At 41.0% G+C, this 15,431-nt stretch overlaps 2 protein-coding genes across 12 annotated transcripts in view; one reads left to right on the top strand and one right to left on the bottom strand.

Annotated features, from left to right (window-relative positions):
* Positions 1-11,188, top strand: part of nme9 (NME/NM23 family member 9) — a 65,175-nt gene extending 53,987 nt beyond the window's left edge. For 5 of the 10 annotated variants that reach the window (XM_048535350.2, XM_048535353.2, XM_048535351.2 and 2 more), the window contains 3 exons: positions 341-427; positions 6,425-6,478; positions 10,408-11,188. In XM_048535350.2, the coding sequence (XP_048391307.1) occupies positions 341-427; positions 6,425-6,478; positions 10,408-10,430 (164 nt within the window). In that variant the 3' untranslated portion in view covers positions 10,431-11,188. Of the gene's footprint in view, positions 1-340; positions 428-6,424; positions 6,479-10,407 lie in introns of those variants that run through there. The other 5 variants (XR_007248008.2, XR_007248006.2, XR_007248009.2 and 2 more) reach the window with 3 other exon arrangements.
* A 227-nt stretch (positions 11,189-11,415) lies between these two features.
* Positions 11,416-14,573, bottom strand: LOC125454499 (secreted phosphoprotein 24-like). 2 transcript variants are annotated; one of them, XM_048535357.2, is made up of 8 exons: positions 14,425-14,573; positions 14,180-14,283; positions 13,877-14,005; positions 13,552-13,683; positions 13,393-13,437; positions 12,842-12,901; positions 12,053-12,097; positions 11,416-11,932 (listed from the first exon to the last, which is right to left on the bottom strand). In XM_048535357.2, the coding sequence occupies exons 1-8, from the start codon at positions 14,474-14,476 to the stop codon at positions 11,900-11,902; spliced, it is 600 nt and encodes a 199-aa protein (XP_048391314.1). In that variant the 5' UTR covers positions 14,477-14,573; the 3' UTR covers positions 11,416-11,899. The 2 variants fall into 2 exon arrangements, with proteins under 2 accessions (XP_048391314.1, XP_048391315.1); XM_048535358.2 differs by lacking the exon at positions 12,053-12,097.
* Positions 14,574-15,431: the final 858 nt, after the last annotated feature.

Genomic DNA, 15,431 nt, shown 5'->3' with positions numbered 1-15,431 from the left:
GCCCGAAATGTCTGCTTTTGTGCTCCGAACATGCTGCTTGACCTGCTGTGTTCATCCAGCTCCACACCTTGTTATCTTGGATTGTCCAGCATCTGCAGTTCCAATTGTCAGAGATTTGAATGAACACAGGTTTGTGGAGGGTAGGATGTGTAAGACCATCTAATAGTCCATTGTAATAGTCAAATCAGTACATAACAAGGGCATCAATGAGGGTTTTAGCAGCAGATGAGCTGAGATTTGGGGAGACTGTAGTGATGTGAAGGAAGTGAAAATACTGCTTGTAATGGTGGTACAGACGTGGTTAAGATTGCAAATCTTTATATGCCTTTCTTTCTTGCAGGCACGCCCACTGACAGTTCACAGAGCACCGTGAATGAGAGTTCACAGAGTCTATTCTCTGAAGCAGCAGAGAAGGTGGACAGTGATGGTAATGTTTCCATGAAACATTCCCTGTATGTAGGGGAGGGGTCATTGGGGGTGATGCTGGGATAGGGGTGAGAAAGCCATAGGGACCTGTCCAACAATGAGCGTGAAGCGTTGTGCCTAACTAATTTAAGAGTGGGTGCATCAGCCATGACTCATCAGTTTTTCCCTGAGCATCTTGCTGAGGGGCATATGTAGATCAATGGCCGCATTTTCCCAATCTGGAACTGCACTTCACAGGGCTCAGTCATGCCGACAGCAAGCTTTCCCTATCTGTCCTCATTCATGCTTTTCATAGCCTGTGGTAATTTGTGACCCACTCAATATTCCAGTGAAAGTAAGGACGTTGAGAATGGTGATGGTGTTGCGGTCAAATGTATTAAGAGATATTTGGGCATCCTTGGAAAGGATGGACAGAATTGTGCTTTGAGTGGAGCATAACGATATTAGCAGAATGGGACACCAGCGTTTTTGACCTTGATCTGTACAGTTTAAGTGCGTGTCAGCCTACATGGATCCTGGAACTGTTTGAATTGCAAGGAAATCTGTTAAACCACCCACTCCAAAACCGTTCTTGAAGGCTCATGGCAGCCATCTCCAACGGTCGACGTTAGGCCTTCCTAGAGCGTCATGTGTCACATGTAGGAGTGGTTTCACTTTGTGTAACTTCAGAAGCCACCCTGGTCACCGTGGGTGAAAAGGGTCCAGTATCCATGTGGATTGCCACAACAAAGATGCTTCCTTCCGACCAAAAATGTCCTTTGGTGTCTTTTAACCTGCCACTGTATTGGACAGTAGACTGACAGGAGGAGATGTCTTCCAATTTCGTTTCAAAGGTTGGAATTGGCGAGTTGAGGGACACCCAGAGAAGATGGCACATTTATATTCTCACACAAATATAGGACAACTCTCAGTGAAGGTGATGATGACATCAGGTGTTATAGTCTGGTAAACCACAGGATTGTGATTAAAGGTGACTACCCAGGAAAGGCTCCTTACTGTCATGTCCCAACCCATCACTGGATGGACGCCCAAGATTACCAGCAGAATTCTTCGGTGCTATGTGCCATCTGAGAGTCGTCAAGTTGACGTGTGTCTTCCTCCATAGTCCTCGTAAGGAAGAAAGGTGAAAAACTGAGGAGTTGTGTCAATTACCACACACCATATTGCAAATTCCTACAGGGATGTTTGTCATCTACCTATGACCGAGGAAACATTGCAAGTCCTGAAAGAAAGTATTTCTGCAGTCTCAGCATGACTCCTGGTTATAAGATGCCACCTCATGTGGAGCAAGACAAATGTGTGTGTGGATCAACGTTTTTAGTGATCTTCATCTCCAATCTTTCATTGAAAGACGAAGCAGCATCTTAGCTACTCGTTGAAGTTTAACTTGAGAGTCAAACCAGAAAAGTGCCATCTTTTCCACAGTAAAATTTGGTATCTTAGTCCAAGGGAGGCATTCTTGTCAATGCTGAAACAGTCTGTGTGGTCTAGATATAGCCCTATCCTAAGATGGAGAGGGAACTGTGTGAGTTCCTTGCTTCAGCTGGATATCATAAATAGCTTCTGCAAGGCTATGCGTAGTTAACCCCCCACTCTATAACATGCTGTTGAAAGCAAAGAAAAGATGTCCAGGGACCCTAGCATTTGAAGACTTGTAGTCTGAAAGAGAATCTCTTCTCATTGCCTGCCCTTGGCCACCCAAATTTCCCTCTCCCTTTCAAACTAGAAACTGATGCCAGTTTTCCTTGGCCAAGGAATGGTGCTGTCTCAGATTCAAGGTCAGAAAAGGAGTTATTACATATGCTATATGGAGTGTCAAGCTGAATGACAGGAATATGAAGAAATACTCCAGTATGAATTTCAAATTTATTGGTTTGAGATGGACTATTTCCAAGAAGTTCAGAGACATTCTGATTTTGGTGCAGTGTTTGGAGTGTTCACAAACCACAATCCACTCAACTACTTTCAAATGTCAGCCAAGTCAAAGGCAGCATTCCAGCATTAATTCCCTTTGATATTTGGACTACGATTCAGTGGATTATCTTGAATGTACTTATGAATGAAATCTAAACCACATCTGGACAGGTACAGTCAGATGTGCCTTCACTTTTACCATCAATCTCGAAGGAGGACCTGGTACAGTTTCATCACCATTTAACAGAAGGCCCAACATCCACCAACCCAATGCCAGTGATGAAGGAGTCCAAATAGGCACAGAAATTGTTGAGGTACTGGAAGAAGAGCAGGGAGGAGGATGGAGTCTTCAATTAGCTGTGTCATGAGAAGGAGAGAGAGGTGAAGCAACGCATCCTTTCTTGCTGCCTCAAGTGTGGTAGCACTTTGGGATCAAGCAGTGCACAAAGAGACAGGAAAAGAGTATACCTTGATTGGTAAGTGGTGTTACTTGTCTGGGATAGCTGCTGACATAGATGATTACCGTCACAATGTTTTGCCATAACAGAGAAATGACTTCACCACAGCATGGGATCCATGGTCTCTATGGGACCTCGAGAGACCCTTGCAATGGATATAACAGTCCTTGACTGATGAATAATGTGACTCAATATATCCTCATTCTCACAGACATCTTAACCAAGTTCACAAAAGTCACTCCCACCTGTGACCAAAAAGCCTCAATTGAAGCTAAAACGCAATTATGTGATGGGATGATCAGTGGCAGTGTTCCATGTCTGATTCACAATTATCAGGGGAGCAACCTTGATGGCAAGATCTTAGAAGAGCTTTACAAGGTCAATGGTCTATGGAAGAAACCCACCACCTGCTATCATCCAGAGGGGAATGGACTATGTGAAAATATTCAACCACGCTCTGCATGCGTGTCAGAGCACCTTGCTTCTTGAAGGTAAACTAAAGGAGCTTGAATATTTCCTGGAGCAGGGAGATGCTTCTAATAGCATCCCACACTCAACCATAGAATATTCTCCACACTATCTCTTCTTTGGATGAGACCCAATTCTTCCCATTGACCATCTCCTGGAGTGCACCACACCTTCTGCTGGGGATGCCAGGCCAATGAATAAATAGCCAAGCATCAGACAAGGCTATGCCAGACATTCAGGATGGCATCTGAGAGAAGCAAGAAAAAAGCATTGAGAAGAAGAAAACCATTGCATGATGCAAGGCTTCCAATTAGCACAAGGGTATTTCTCGAGAATTGTTTCTGAACTAATAGCTGGAGGGTGATCTCAAAAAAAAAGATGCATGGAGGAGAATTTCTTGAGGCTAAAATTTTTCTAGAACATGTGGAGGCAAGCAACAGAGAGTGGTGGTGGAGGGTTGCTTTTCGGACTTCAGCCCTGTCTCCAGCAGTGTTCCACAGGGATTGGTTCTGGGTCCTCTTTTGTTGGCCACTTTTACAAATGATTTGGATAAGAATACAGAAGGCATGGTCAGTAAGCTTGCAGACGATGCCAGAATTGTTGGCAAAGTAGACAGTGAAGAACGCTTTTGAAGATTACAAAGGGATCTTGGTCAAATGGGTCAATGAGCTGAAAAATGGCAGATAGAGATCAACGTGGATAAATGTGAGGTATTGCATATGGTATGACAAACAAAGCTTAGGGCTTATATAATTAATGGTAGGGCCTTGGGTGGTGTTATAAAACAGAGGGACCTAGGGGTGCAGGAACATAATTCTTTGAAGTTTGTATCATATTATAGACAGAGTAGTTTAAAAGGCATTTGGCACACTTGCGTTCACTGCAGTCCTTTGAGTACGGGAGTTGCGACATCATGTTGACATTGTTTAGGACATTGATGAAGCCTTTTCTAGAATACTCTGTCCAGATCTCGTCGCCCAGTTGTAGGAAGGACATTATTAAGCTGGAGAGGGTTCAGAAGACGCTAACCGAGATGTTGCCAGGTGCGGAAGGTTCAAGTTGTAAAGAAAAGCTGGGTAGGCCGAGACTTTTTTCACTGGAGTGTAGGAGGTTGAGAGGCGGCCTTATTGAAGTTTGTATAATAATGACGGTATAGTTAGTGTTAATGGCAGTTGTCTTTTCCCTAGGATGGGGCATGTTTCAAGACTAGTGGGTACTTGTTTAAGGTGAAGGGAGAAAGTTTTAAAAAAAACATGAGGGGCAATTTTATTTTTACACAAAGGTTCATTCGCATGTGCAATGAACTTTCTGAGGAAGTTTTGGATGTGAGTACAATTACAACAATTAAAAGACATTTGGATAAGTACATGAATAGGAATGGTTTGAAGGGAGAGCTAGAAAAACACAGCATCTGAGGATGAGGAAAGTCAACGTTTCAGGCCAAAATCCTATGGCAGGACTAGGGAAGGGAAAGGGAGCACAAAAATAAATGGGAGGGGGGGTTGCATGGGGATGGGGAAAGGTAGGTGGGATGGTAGGGTGGATGCAGGTAAGGGGTTATTGTGACTGGTCACTGGGAAGGGTGGAGTGAACAGTTGAGTAGGAAAATGGACAGGTTAGGTTAGGTCAGGCCAGGGAGGCGGGGCATGGGATGAGGCTGGGGTGGATGAATTTTGATTCTCGTGAAGTTGATATTCAGACCATTGGGCTGTTAGCTCCCAAGGCGAAGTAGCACGTGTTATTCCTCCAATTTGTTTGGCCTCACACTGACAGTGGAAGAGGTCAAGGATGGATGTGTCGTCAGGGGAGTGGGAAGGAGAATTAAAATGGATGGCCTCAGAAAGTTTGGGTCGGTTACTGCGTGCCTAACCCATCCATCTTCCGACTCACCTATCCACTCCATCCTTCCCACTGACCAGTCACAATAACTCCCTATCTGCATCCATCTATCACCATTCGACCTACCTTTCCCCAGCCCTCTCCCTCTCCCTCTATTTATTTCTGAGGTCCATTTTCCCTCCCCAGTCCTGATTAAGGGTTTTGGCCTGAACTGTTGACTTTCTTTCTCCTCGAATGCTGTTGCCCTGCTGTGTTTTTCCAACTCCACATTTATTGACTGTGATTTCCAGCATCTGCAGTCTTTTCTGTCACCAAAGCATTTAGAAAGACAATGGCCAGGAGCAGGCAGGTGGGACTAGTTTAATTTGGGATTATGTTCAGCATAGGCTGGTTGGAATGTTTGGACTGAAGGGTCTTTTAATCTGCTGTATGCCTCTATGACTCCATAACTTGATGTTAGTGCTTAATGGCTTAAGTCACTGACAGTGTCAGGACAGACAAAAGGCCATCTGAAGCAAATACTGAATATCAGCCCAACCCTTACCATTTACTCAGCCTGATGAAGTGAGACAAGGATGCTGCAGCTAATTTTTACTTGAACGTTCTATGCATCGTGGCTTAATTGAACTTTATGGATCACATAACTGATTCGGAAATGGTTGGTGCATGCTAGGTTAGGTTTTGAGGAGGCAAGTCTCAATCAGGCAAGCATATAATAGAGCTTTGAACATCAGGTGACAAAAAGGGAGGAAGATCACTGAGCAGGGAAGCTAGGAGCAGTTTACTGAATCCCTTTCTGAAGGTAAGGGTAACTGTTAGAAAGAGGACTCATTCAGGAGAGGGAGAGACTAACAACGAATTTCCACAAATAGATATGAGGTACAGGCTTAATTCCGTGAACATGTATTGTGTTCCCACTTAAACTTGATTCCCCTTTGATGTTTGTAAATAGCTGATGCCAGTGGAATGAAGGATTATGCTTCATGAGCTTTAAGCCAGCTGTGTGCCTTGAATTTCAACTTAACAAGTTCAATTTAAGAACTAAGATTCTAGCTGGAATTTTTCAAAACTAGAAAATAATTTGTCTTTTATCACATCCTCTAAACGTTTCAAAGCATTTCACACAACCACTGGATTACCTTTGGCATACAGTCGTTGATGTTACATAGAAAACATAGCAAGAGCATGAGCTTAGTGAAAAGTTACTTGGCAAAGGGGTAGTACTTGTTCAATGTCATGTATGTTAGAGTCATGAATTAGAAGTAATGTAAATCCAAATCTCATGAGGTTTAATATTTTATCTTTGTTTTGTACCTTAGATCCACCTTTACCCACTGAAACTGTGGAGACAGCAGAAACGACAGCAGTAGATAGTAAGTACAGACCTGCAGCTTTTTCAAGTATCTCAGGTCTTAACTCTAAAAAGTTCCGGGTGTCACATGATGTGAAACTGATTATGGATTGGGAAACACTTCAGCCAGACCCAAGGCCTCTTCTATGTTGAAGCAACTGAGATGTTAACATGAGTCTCAAGCCTCTAGTTTCCAACAAACAAATCAACTTGACATTCCTGTTCCTGTCATCTCTGCTGAAATGTTCACGTATGGGCTAGGTTAAGCATAAGGCCATTGCTGACTCTAATGTTCTCTCTCCTCTTATTTTAGAAGATCTTTGCTGACTCTCACCATAGGGCAAACACCCTGATAACATTACCCCTGGTCATTTGGCTTTCCTTCCGTCACTGCTCAGTCTCATTCTGCCTGACCAGTGGAATGGTTGTGGACATGGAATCCAACATGTGCCGAATGAATAAGGGAAGGAAGTGGAAAACTATTCACTGTTAACCAGCTTTAGTAAAAAAAGTAATCAATAATAACATTCAGCAAATTATCTTGGAAATGTGAAATCTAATTGTATAATGGTCTGTTTGAAAAACATATCGTTATTCAGAAAAAACCAAAAGAACTGCGGATGTAAATCAGGAATAAAAAATAAGTTGCTGGAAAAGTTCAGCAGATCTGGCAGCATCTGTGAGGGTATAAGTGTTCCGAGGAAGGGTCACCGGACCCGAAATGTTAACTCTATTTTTTCCCTTCACAGATGCTACCAAATCTGCTGAGCTTTTCCAACGACTTTGTTTTTGTTCCTCATATCATTATCCAGTCCTGAGGAAGGATTACCGGATCTGAAACGTTAACTCTGATGTTTCAGCCAAACCTGCTGAGCTGTTCCAGCAACTTCTGCTTATACATCATTATCTATTCTCACCAAATATCCTCTAATGACTTACGAACAGCAAAATGACTATTTGAGAAACCTCCTAGATCTGTTTAAGATATAGTTGCCGTATGGCTGTAGAATCTGTCCTCTGCACAAATTGCTTCAAGGCTAATATGTTGTACTCAGCGTCAACAGTTTCTCTGCAGTCAGCTTGACCATCCCTTCAGGGTGAGGCTGTGGCATTGTGATTATGTCACTGGGCTAGTGCTCTGGAGTTCCAGGTTAATGTTCTGGTAACATGAGTTCAAATTTAAACTAGATTAATGAAATTCAGTTAATTTTCAAAATATATCATTGGTAGCCAAGCTCAGTAATGAGGTTTTGAAGCTATTAATAACCATCATAAAAAAAGCCCAGCTTGCTTCATTTTGTGGTTCTCTATATATTATAGAGAACATTTGGTACAGAGTTGGGTTCTTGCTGAGACAGACATCTAATTTACTTATTACTTAATGCTAACTATTTTCACAGCTACAATATCACAGACCTACACGTATATTGGGTTTTGTACTCATTGATGTTATTGAACATTTCATGCACACAATTTGTTGACAAAACATACTACATTGACCCCATGACTTGGCTATTGAAGGTGATTGTATTCCAGAGAACATTGTGATACAATGTAACTACCTGAAAGGAACAGGTTTGCCTGCTCTGGAATCAGTGCCATATTACAACTCGCCTGGTTCACTCATGTCCTTTTTTAAAAAAGCAAGTCTACACTTGTTGTCTGATTCTCAGACCCACCTCAATGTGGTCAACTCTTAACTGTCCTCTGAAGTGACTTAGTTGCTCCAAACTGCAGCGGAAATGTTGAACCAGATGGACTGCAGCATTCTTTGAAGGCAGCTCACAGCCACCTTCTCAAAGACAATCAGGTGTGCCAGCAATTGCAGGCCTTGCCAGCAACATCCATGTCTAATGAGACCATACCAATGGCCTGATTGAAGGAGTAATAGTATTGCATGATTCTGAATAACTCAGGCCATGAAGGTCCCATAGACAAACCAAACTTATGATGAGTTGGGCAATGGTAGGAACTGCCAATGCTGGAGAATCTGAGATAACAAGGTGTAGAGCTGGATGAATACAGCAGGCCAAGCCGCATCAGAGGAGCAGGAAAGCTGACGTTTTGGGTCTGGACCCTTCTTCAGAAATGTCTGAAGAGGTCCTAGATGAAAATGTCTTTGTCTCTCCCATGTCGCTCATTTCTGAAGAAGGGTCCAGACCCGAAACATCAGCTTTCTTGCTCCTCTGATGCTGCTTGGCCTGCTGTGTTCATCCAGCTCTACACCTGGTTATCTTAGGATGAGTTGGACACTGATGATAAATAGAAGTTCAACATACGTTAACACTTCCTCTCCCTCCCTCTCACAGTCATGTTTCTGTTGAATTGAAATGCTATAATCTTTACGCACTTCTATTGCCTATAGACCCCGTAGACTCATCTACTAATAGTTCACAAAGCACTGTGAATGACAGTTCTCAGAGTCTATTGCAACGAAGTGGTGACGGAGCAGAAAGTGGATGGTGATGGTAAAGTATCCAGGAGAGATTCTTTATAATGGGGCAAGAGGAGTACAGTCGGAACTGTGCCACCAGGCACTGTTAGAATCAGAAAGCAGCTTTAAAAAAGACACTCCTATCAAATTAATCTGTGAAACACTATTATTAGTGGCTTCTGGCTTGGTAGGGCTGAAAAATAACACAGCTCACCAAATGTGAACATAAAGCTTATGAGCTGCTAGACCGTCCCTACCATCATCTCCACTCTGTAGAATGCATCCTACTTTGTATTTTTGTCATTTCTGAGAAAGGGAGTTTACCCCTGGGGTATGTTACAGAGGGTGAAGGAGAACAACCGAGGATGGCCCTTCCTTCCAGTGAGTGTTGTTGGCTTCATAATAGAAATCATTGAGTACACTGGTAGCACGCATGCACACACACACACACACACACACACACGCACACGCACACGCACACACACACACGATGGCAAGTTATCCTGTGCCAGGATCTGTTATACATTTTAAATTGTGGCCTGCTGGAAACTGTGGACATACATTAATGTGTGTCTTTGCATACCAGTCAGTGAAAATATGCAGCCAGGTGCAGGAAGCAAATGATTGGCAAATTGTATATTGGACTTTATTTCAAAAGGATTTGAGTTCAGAATTTAGGACGTCATATTGCAGTTGCGCAGGGTCTTAGTAACACCACACATGGGGTATTGCATGCTTTTTGGTCTCCCTACCCAAAAAAAAACCTGCTTTAGAGGGAGTGCAGTAGAGGTTTGCCAGGCTGATAACAGGGATGGCAAGACTGTAGTATGAGGAAAGATTACTAACACAGACCCAGTAGAACTAAAGTTTAGAAGGATGAGAGGGGATCTGATTGAAAGTGTAAAATTCTAACAGGGCAGGACAGATTAGATACAGGAAGGATATTTCCCCTGACTGGGAAGACTAGAAACAGGGGACGCCATCTCAGAGTACAAGGTGGGGCACTTAGTACTAAAATGAGAAGACATTTCTTCACTCAAAGGGGTGGTACACCTATGGAATTCTTTACCGCCAAAAGTCGTGGAAGCCAAATCACTGAATATATTCAAGAAAGAGAGATATGAATGTTAGGTTTTAAAGGCATCAAAAGGTATGGGAGAAAGCAGAAACATGACATTGAAATAGGCAGTCAGCCATGATCATACTGAATGATGGAGCAGGATCAAAGGGCCAAGTGGCTTACTCCTGCTCCAAGGTTTCTATGAATTTTCTTGGAGCTTGGATTACATTGCTGCTGCCATTTCATAGGAGGATTTCATTTTCTGTGTGAGTTGGGGATTCCACCACATCGCTGTTGAAGTTAGCAACACTGCAGAAAGGACTGCAAGAAAATCTCCAGACAAAGAGTAAAGGAAAGAGCAGTGCTTACTTTTACTCTTTAAGTGTCCAACATTTAGGATCCATTTTCCAACTATTCTTTGCTCCATTTGTTCTTTTCCCGCAATTTTGTTTTTCAGATGAAGGAGCTGACTGCGAATAAGAGTCACATCGAGGTTGAGATCACGATGCAAGTGAAAACAGAGGAAAATGCGATAAGTAGCAGAGACATAAGTTCATTCTGTGTACACACAAGTGAATTGGCCTAGTGCATTCCAGAACCTAACTTATTGTAAGTTAATAAAGCTCACTGCTCCAGGAAAGAACATCCGTGCACAATGTAATTCTACAGAGTAATAGTTTTTTGGATGAGCTACTGGAGCCTGGTATGTGCCTGTGGATCAAAAATCCAGCAAAGACCTCAAGTAGAGACAGACTGGAAAATGGCAAAAACCAAAGATACTTCTACCATCACAATGACAACAGGGTTAGCAATGAAAATTCTGTCTGATGGCTGATTGCAAAGATGATATGTTCTTGTAATACAACAATGGTATTTCTGTGAATCTAAAATCACATCATTACAAAAAAATGGATTAATTTGTTTTGCTACATTCAATGTTGTCAGACATTCCCATTTGACTGAGAAGAGACTGATTGCAATAAATCGTTAACACATAACTTCAATTGCTAACCATCTGGAATACTTGTATTAATATTTTTTCAGCTGACCTAACAATTCCAAAGAAAGTAAGAAGGGAGAGTCATGGCTGGGGAGTTTCAGTCTGCAACCGTACCACTATATTTATAATGCCACACTGTGGCTGTGCAACATATTAATTCTTCTTCAGGCACCCCACATAACTTGAATTAAAGCTAAAGTGATTTTAATTTCCAATTCTGAGGGAAACCTCCTTATGGAGCCAGGATGTGACTTACTCTCTTCAACAATTGCAAAACTGTCACACTATCTGTAATCCTGTTAATATATGCAATTAATCCATTATCTCCCTGAAGGGATATTTCAACTTTGTCAAATGTAATTTTTGTGAAAACAGTGTCACTGTGAAGAATGAGAGCTGAAGGCAGTAAACACTGAAAATACTACAAGACACACTTTCTCAAGGAAAGTAATTTATTCAGTTGTTTTCAGGATAGCAAAGTACTGCCCACATCTGCAGTAATGATACTGTTAAAATTATAATCTAAATCCAAATATAGATTAACACGATAATGCAGCCATCATATTCAAAGGTTATTTGACATTATTAGTCTATTAGCAAATGAACAGTAAACTGCTGGTAGAGGAAATCATCTCAGCAGAGAATTTGAAAGATAAATTCCAGCAGACGAGCTCACATTTAATATCTTGAATGCAGAGCAAAATTACCTTCCGCTCTAAATGATGTTAGAAAATATTTTATTTACACTTTTAATGTGAATCACAGAATATAACAAACCTACACTAAAGGTCAGAACATTTACAAAGTACAGAATCTCCCAGTTGCAGTGAAATGTACAGCCACAGGCTTCAGGTTTATATAGGAACAAGTAGAGTCAAGGCATCTTCTTTATTTGGAATGAGGTTTTGTGTTCAGACCAAGCCTAGCCTTTCAAAATTTTCATTCCTGGTTAGTGTCGGGATCTTGAATCATCGTAGTATTCCTGGAGTGAACAGAATGAAGACAATGGTCATTTTCAGACAGATTGAGTTCAATGTTTTATTGTTGTTGATGATCATGATCTCAAGACAGTTCTCTGACACAAATCCCAGTTTATACTCACATTTGAGGACATATCGAGTGATCTTTCTGACGACTTAATATTCAACTATTTTTAAAAAAGTAAGAATCATCCGGTTATTGAGGGAAATCAATGACTCACCTGTCAAATGTTATTGTGTATTGCAATTATTTTTGAACCAAAGAATTCTCTGATTGTTAAACCATGAATTATGAAATTTGAACTATTTAAATTTACAGACTGTGCACATTCAAGTAGTTGCATAAAAACACTGAGCTGCCTCACACTTTATTGTTTTGCAACTGAATCCAAGTTTCAGCAGATTATTTGAATCAATAATTATCTGATCAAGAATCTCAGATTAAACTCGCATTTAGAGAGCTTTTCAGTGGTGTTTCCACTGACTTGTTTTTCACCTGGAATATGAAGATTAGTACTTAGTATTTTTGAAATAATCATGATTTTTAGAATCAGTTATAAGCCAAAAGTGTAGATGATATCAGATTATAAATGAGGAAATTAGAACATTTTGAAGTTCAGAATCTGGATTCAATTACTGTGTGATGAAGTGTATAATTCGTCTCCAACTCTTACTGTTCTCCAGTGCAGTGATAATCAATGCAGCCTGGGGACAGCAGTGAATTGGTAAGTTAGACGGGTAGAACTTGATTTAGAATAATGACAAAAGCGTGTGCTCAATTCCTTCACAAGCTGAGGTATTTCTTGTTACTAACTTCCTCATCATGCTTCTCAGTATAAAGCACAATTAGCAAGTCTTAGTCAATGAGAATGCAAAATAAGAGAAAATGAGATAATTATCTGACACAATACCTCATCGATGCTCAAATTTGGAGTGTCCTCGAGAGATGTCTCTGTTGATTTGCTTTTCCACTGCAAGAAAATATTCAGCTTTTTAAGTCTGGGATTTTGTAAATAATCTTGATTTTTAAAACCATCTTCCAACAAAAGGTTTAACTGATGTTAGATTATAAGTAGGAAGTATCAACAGTTTGAATTTCCAGGTTAGGATTCAGTGCTGGAGTGAAGAAATTCTGACCAACTGCCTTCGGTTCTCTGACCCTGGGACAGTGTAGCTGTGATATTGTTGGACAGGTTAATGGAGACTGCAATTCTGCTCCAATTTAGATTTGTTGCGCTGAATCGACAGGTCCCTCCAGCACTGACCAGTGATTTGTGTCTGTTATTGATAGAAATGTAACAGTAACTGTTCTCCTCCTGCCCCCATTTGTACCTGTCCAGCTGTGTGAATGTTCAGCAGATTTTCTCATTAGTGGAGGCTTCCTCTGTATTTGGGTTTCAGCATTAGAACGTGTAATTTTGCTCAAGAAAATATTTTTACAAATTTCACAGTTTATACTCACATCCAATGATTCTTCAGTTGATATCTGTTTTGATCTGGTGTTGACCTATATTAAAAGATTAATAGTTCTCAATTTAGCTGAGTAAACCAATGAAAGATTTGTACCTTATCTGGAATGATAAAACTTCAATTGTCCTCATGGGTATAATTGTGAGGTTACCTCATTGCTGTTTTCATTTGATTCTAATGAGTCACCGTTGCTGTCAACCATCTTCAACCCTTGACACTGTACATCAATGTCAACGACCTCATTAGCAAAATATTCAACATGGCTTTTGCACAAACCTTTCTCCTATCAAAATAAAAGAGAGCTTTTAAAAAAAAATATTGATTGGCAGCAAATTTTGCCAAGATGCAGGGATTTTCTGTGATATCACTAAGCATGCATGTCTTTTCTATGTTATAACCCAGTACACTCCAGCCGTTTTATTAAAAACTTCCCTGCACATGAGGCTTTGGATGTGACAATGTAACTCAGAACTTACTGCAGTCTTTTTAGGATGGAAGTAACAGCTGGGATCATCAAATTCCAGTCCAGAATCCTTGGAGCAGATGGTTTCTTTCACAGAGAATGTTAAATCCACATTGTACGACAGTTTTCCTGTGTGATAAATCTAATGAGAGGAAAACAGTTCATTTGTGTCTGACTATCTGATATTTTTAGTCTCATTCTCTCATCAACATCAGTGTAATATAACATTCTGCTTAAACATCCATGTTGAACTGCACTCAGTAATATTCTTGTCGAATTTAGACAGTGAAATGGACTGAGGCCAGGGCACACTTACATCCTTCACTCTTCTCCTGGTTATCCCATACAGATTGCTGGTCTCAGTGATTTGGTTCAATTTAATGATAGATGCCCTCAGTGCATCCTTTGGGCTCGGTATTCCTGTCAAGAGAAAAGGAAAGTTGTACAAAACATTCTGGAGTTCTTCAGTGAGTTATTTTACACATTGGTGATATCTCAGTGAGTGAACCTCATTGCCAATAACTCGTTGCTTGATGAGGTGCAGCTCTCTTTGGTACCTACCTGAGCAGTGGAGAATCTGCACTGCAGCAATGGTGAGGAGGAAGGCTTTCATTCTGCCTCTTGTGTGATCGGCTGGCTGCTTTCTCAGAGTAAAGGAGCTGCTTCTCTCTCTTGCTGTGCCCTTTCCTTGCTGCGTTCAGTCTTTATATCTCGCCCCTCCACCACATTCAAACACTGACTCATATTTACTCAGTTTTGGTCCCGGGCAGGGAAAGCTGCTGCCAAATGGCTCTAATATGGGCAGAGCTTCCGCCCAGTATCGTCATCATGTTTAGATTTGGTGACATTAGAGATTATTCCTCAGAATTTGAAATAATGAACTCAGTTAAGAGAAGACATGATTTTCTCTAATTTATAGAAGGTCATGCTGTGTTCCCTAGGAATAGCTGCTAGAATTATTTTGATGCAGGATTGGTGACATTGTTTACAATATTTCCTGTATCAAACATTTCAGAAGATCTGCTGCAAATACTGGTACATTACTTCATCAAATGTTTAATGTAAAGAAGCATTTTAACATAAACGAGCTTTTGATTATTGTGTGACAATCATATTCTGACATTTTTAGATGCATTTCCCATTTTTGTTGTCCTCTCCTGAGCTTCTTGATGGGGTTTGGTTCCATTTGAACCAGTGACTGACAATTGACCCAGCTGTACCTATCTTCCATGTCTTGGTAGAAATTGGAAGTGTTGATCGGCTATTTCACTGTGGGGTCCACAGCAAACGAACCAAACTCACACAGACTCACAGCACAGCTCGCAAATGTAAACACAAAACTGATTTCAAATATGTTTGTGGTGAAGTTCAGCTGACTGAGCTGAGGCTGAAACTCAAGCTATCTACCTCTAGTCTGTGTACCTGAGTACTACATCAGGTAGAATATTTATTTTCTACTGTTGGTGAAGGTGGAGTCTCTGCCTCTTTGAAATCCCATAGCAAATTCAGACCTGGAAAGGTGATAACATGTATATTTTAGTTGGGAAGAGACAGGAAAAAACATCTTC

Source organism: Stegostoma tigrinum, chromosome 7 (genome assembly GCF_030684315.1).
Source record: "Stegostoma tigrinum isolate sSteTig4 chromosome 7, sSteTig4.hap1, whole genome shotgun sequence".
Taxonomy (NCBI): domain Eukaryota; kingdom Metazoa; phylum Chordata; class Chondrichthyes; order Orectolobiformes; family Stegostomatidae; genus Stegostoma; species Stegostoma tigrinum.
The sequence above is the reverse complement of the archived record's forward strand: the minus strand, read 5'-3'. Positions and strand labels throughout refer to the sequence as shown.

What these genes read in the sequence shown, in the direction of transcription:
- LOC125454499 (XM_048535357.2), bottom strand. Translation starts at nt 14,476, where the DNA reads ATGAAAGCCTTCCTCCTCACCATTGCTGCAGTGCAGATTCTCCACTGC. An exon ending in CCAGGAGAAGAGTGAAGGAT is followed by an intron (nt 14,006 to 14,179) that starts GTAAGTGTGCCC and finishes TCCTCTCATTAG; the next exon opens with ATTTATCACACAGGAAAACT. An exon ending in TCCATCCTAAAAAGACTGCA is followed by an intron (nt 13,684 to 13,876) that starts GTAAGTTCTGAG and finishes TTATTTTGATAG; the next exon opens with GAGAAAGGTTTGTGCAAAAG.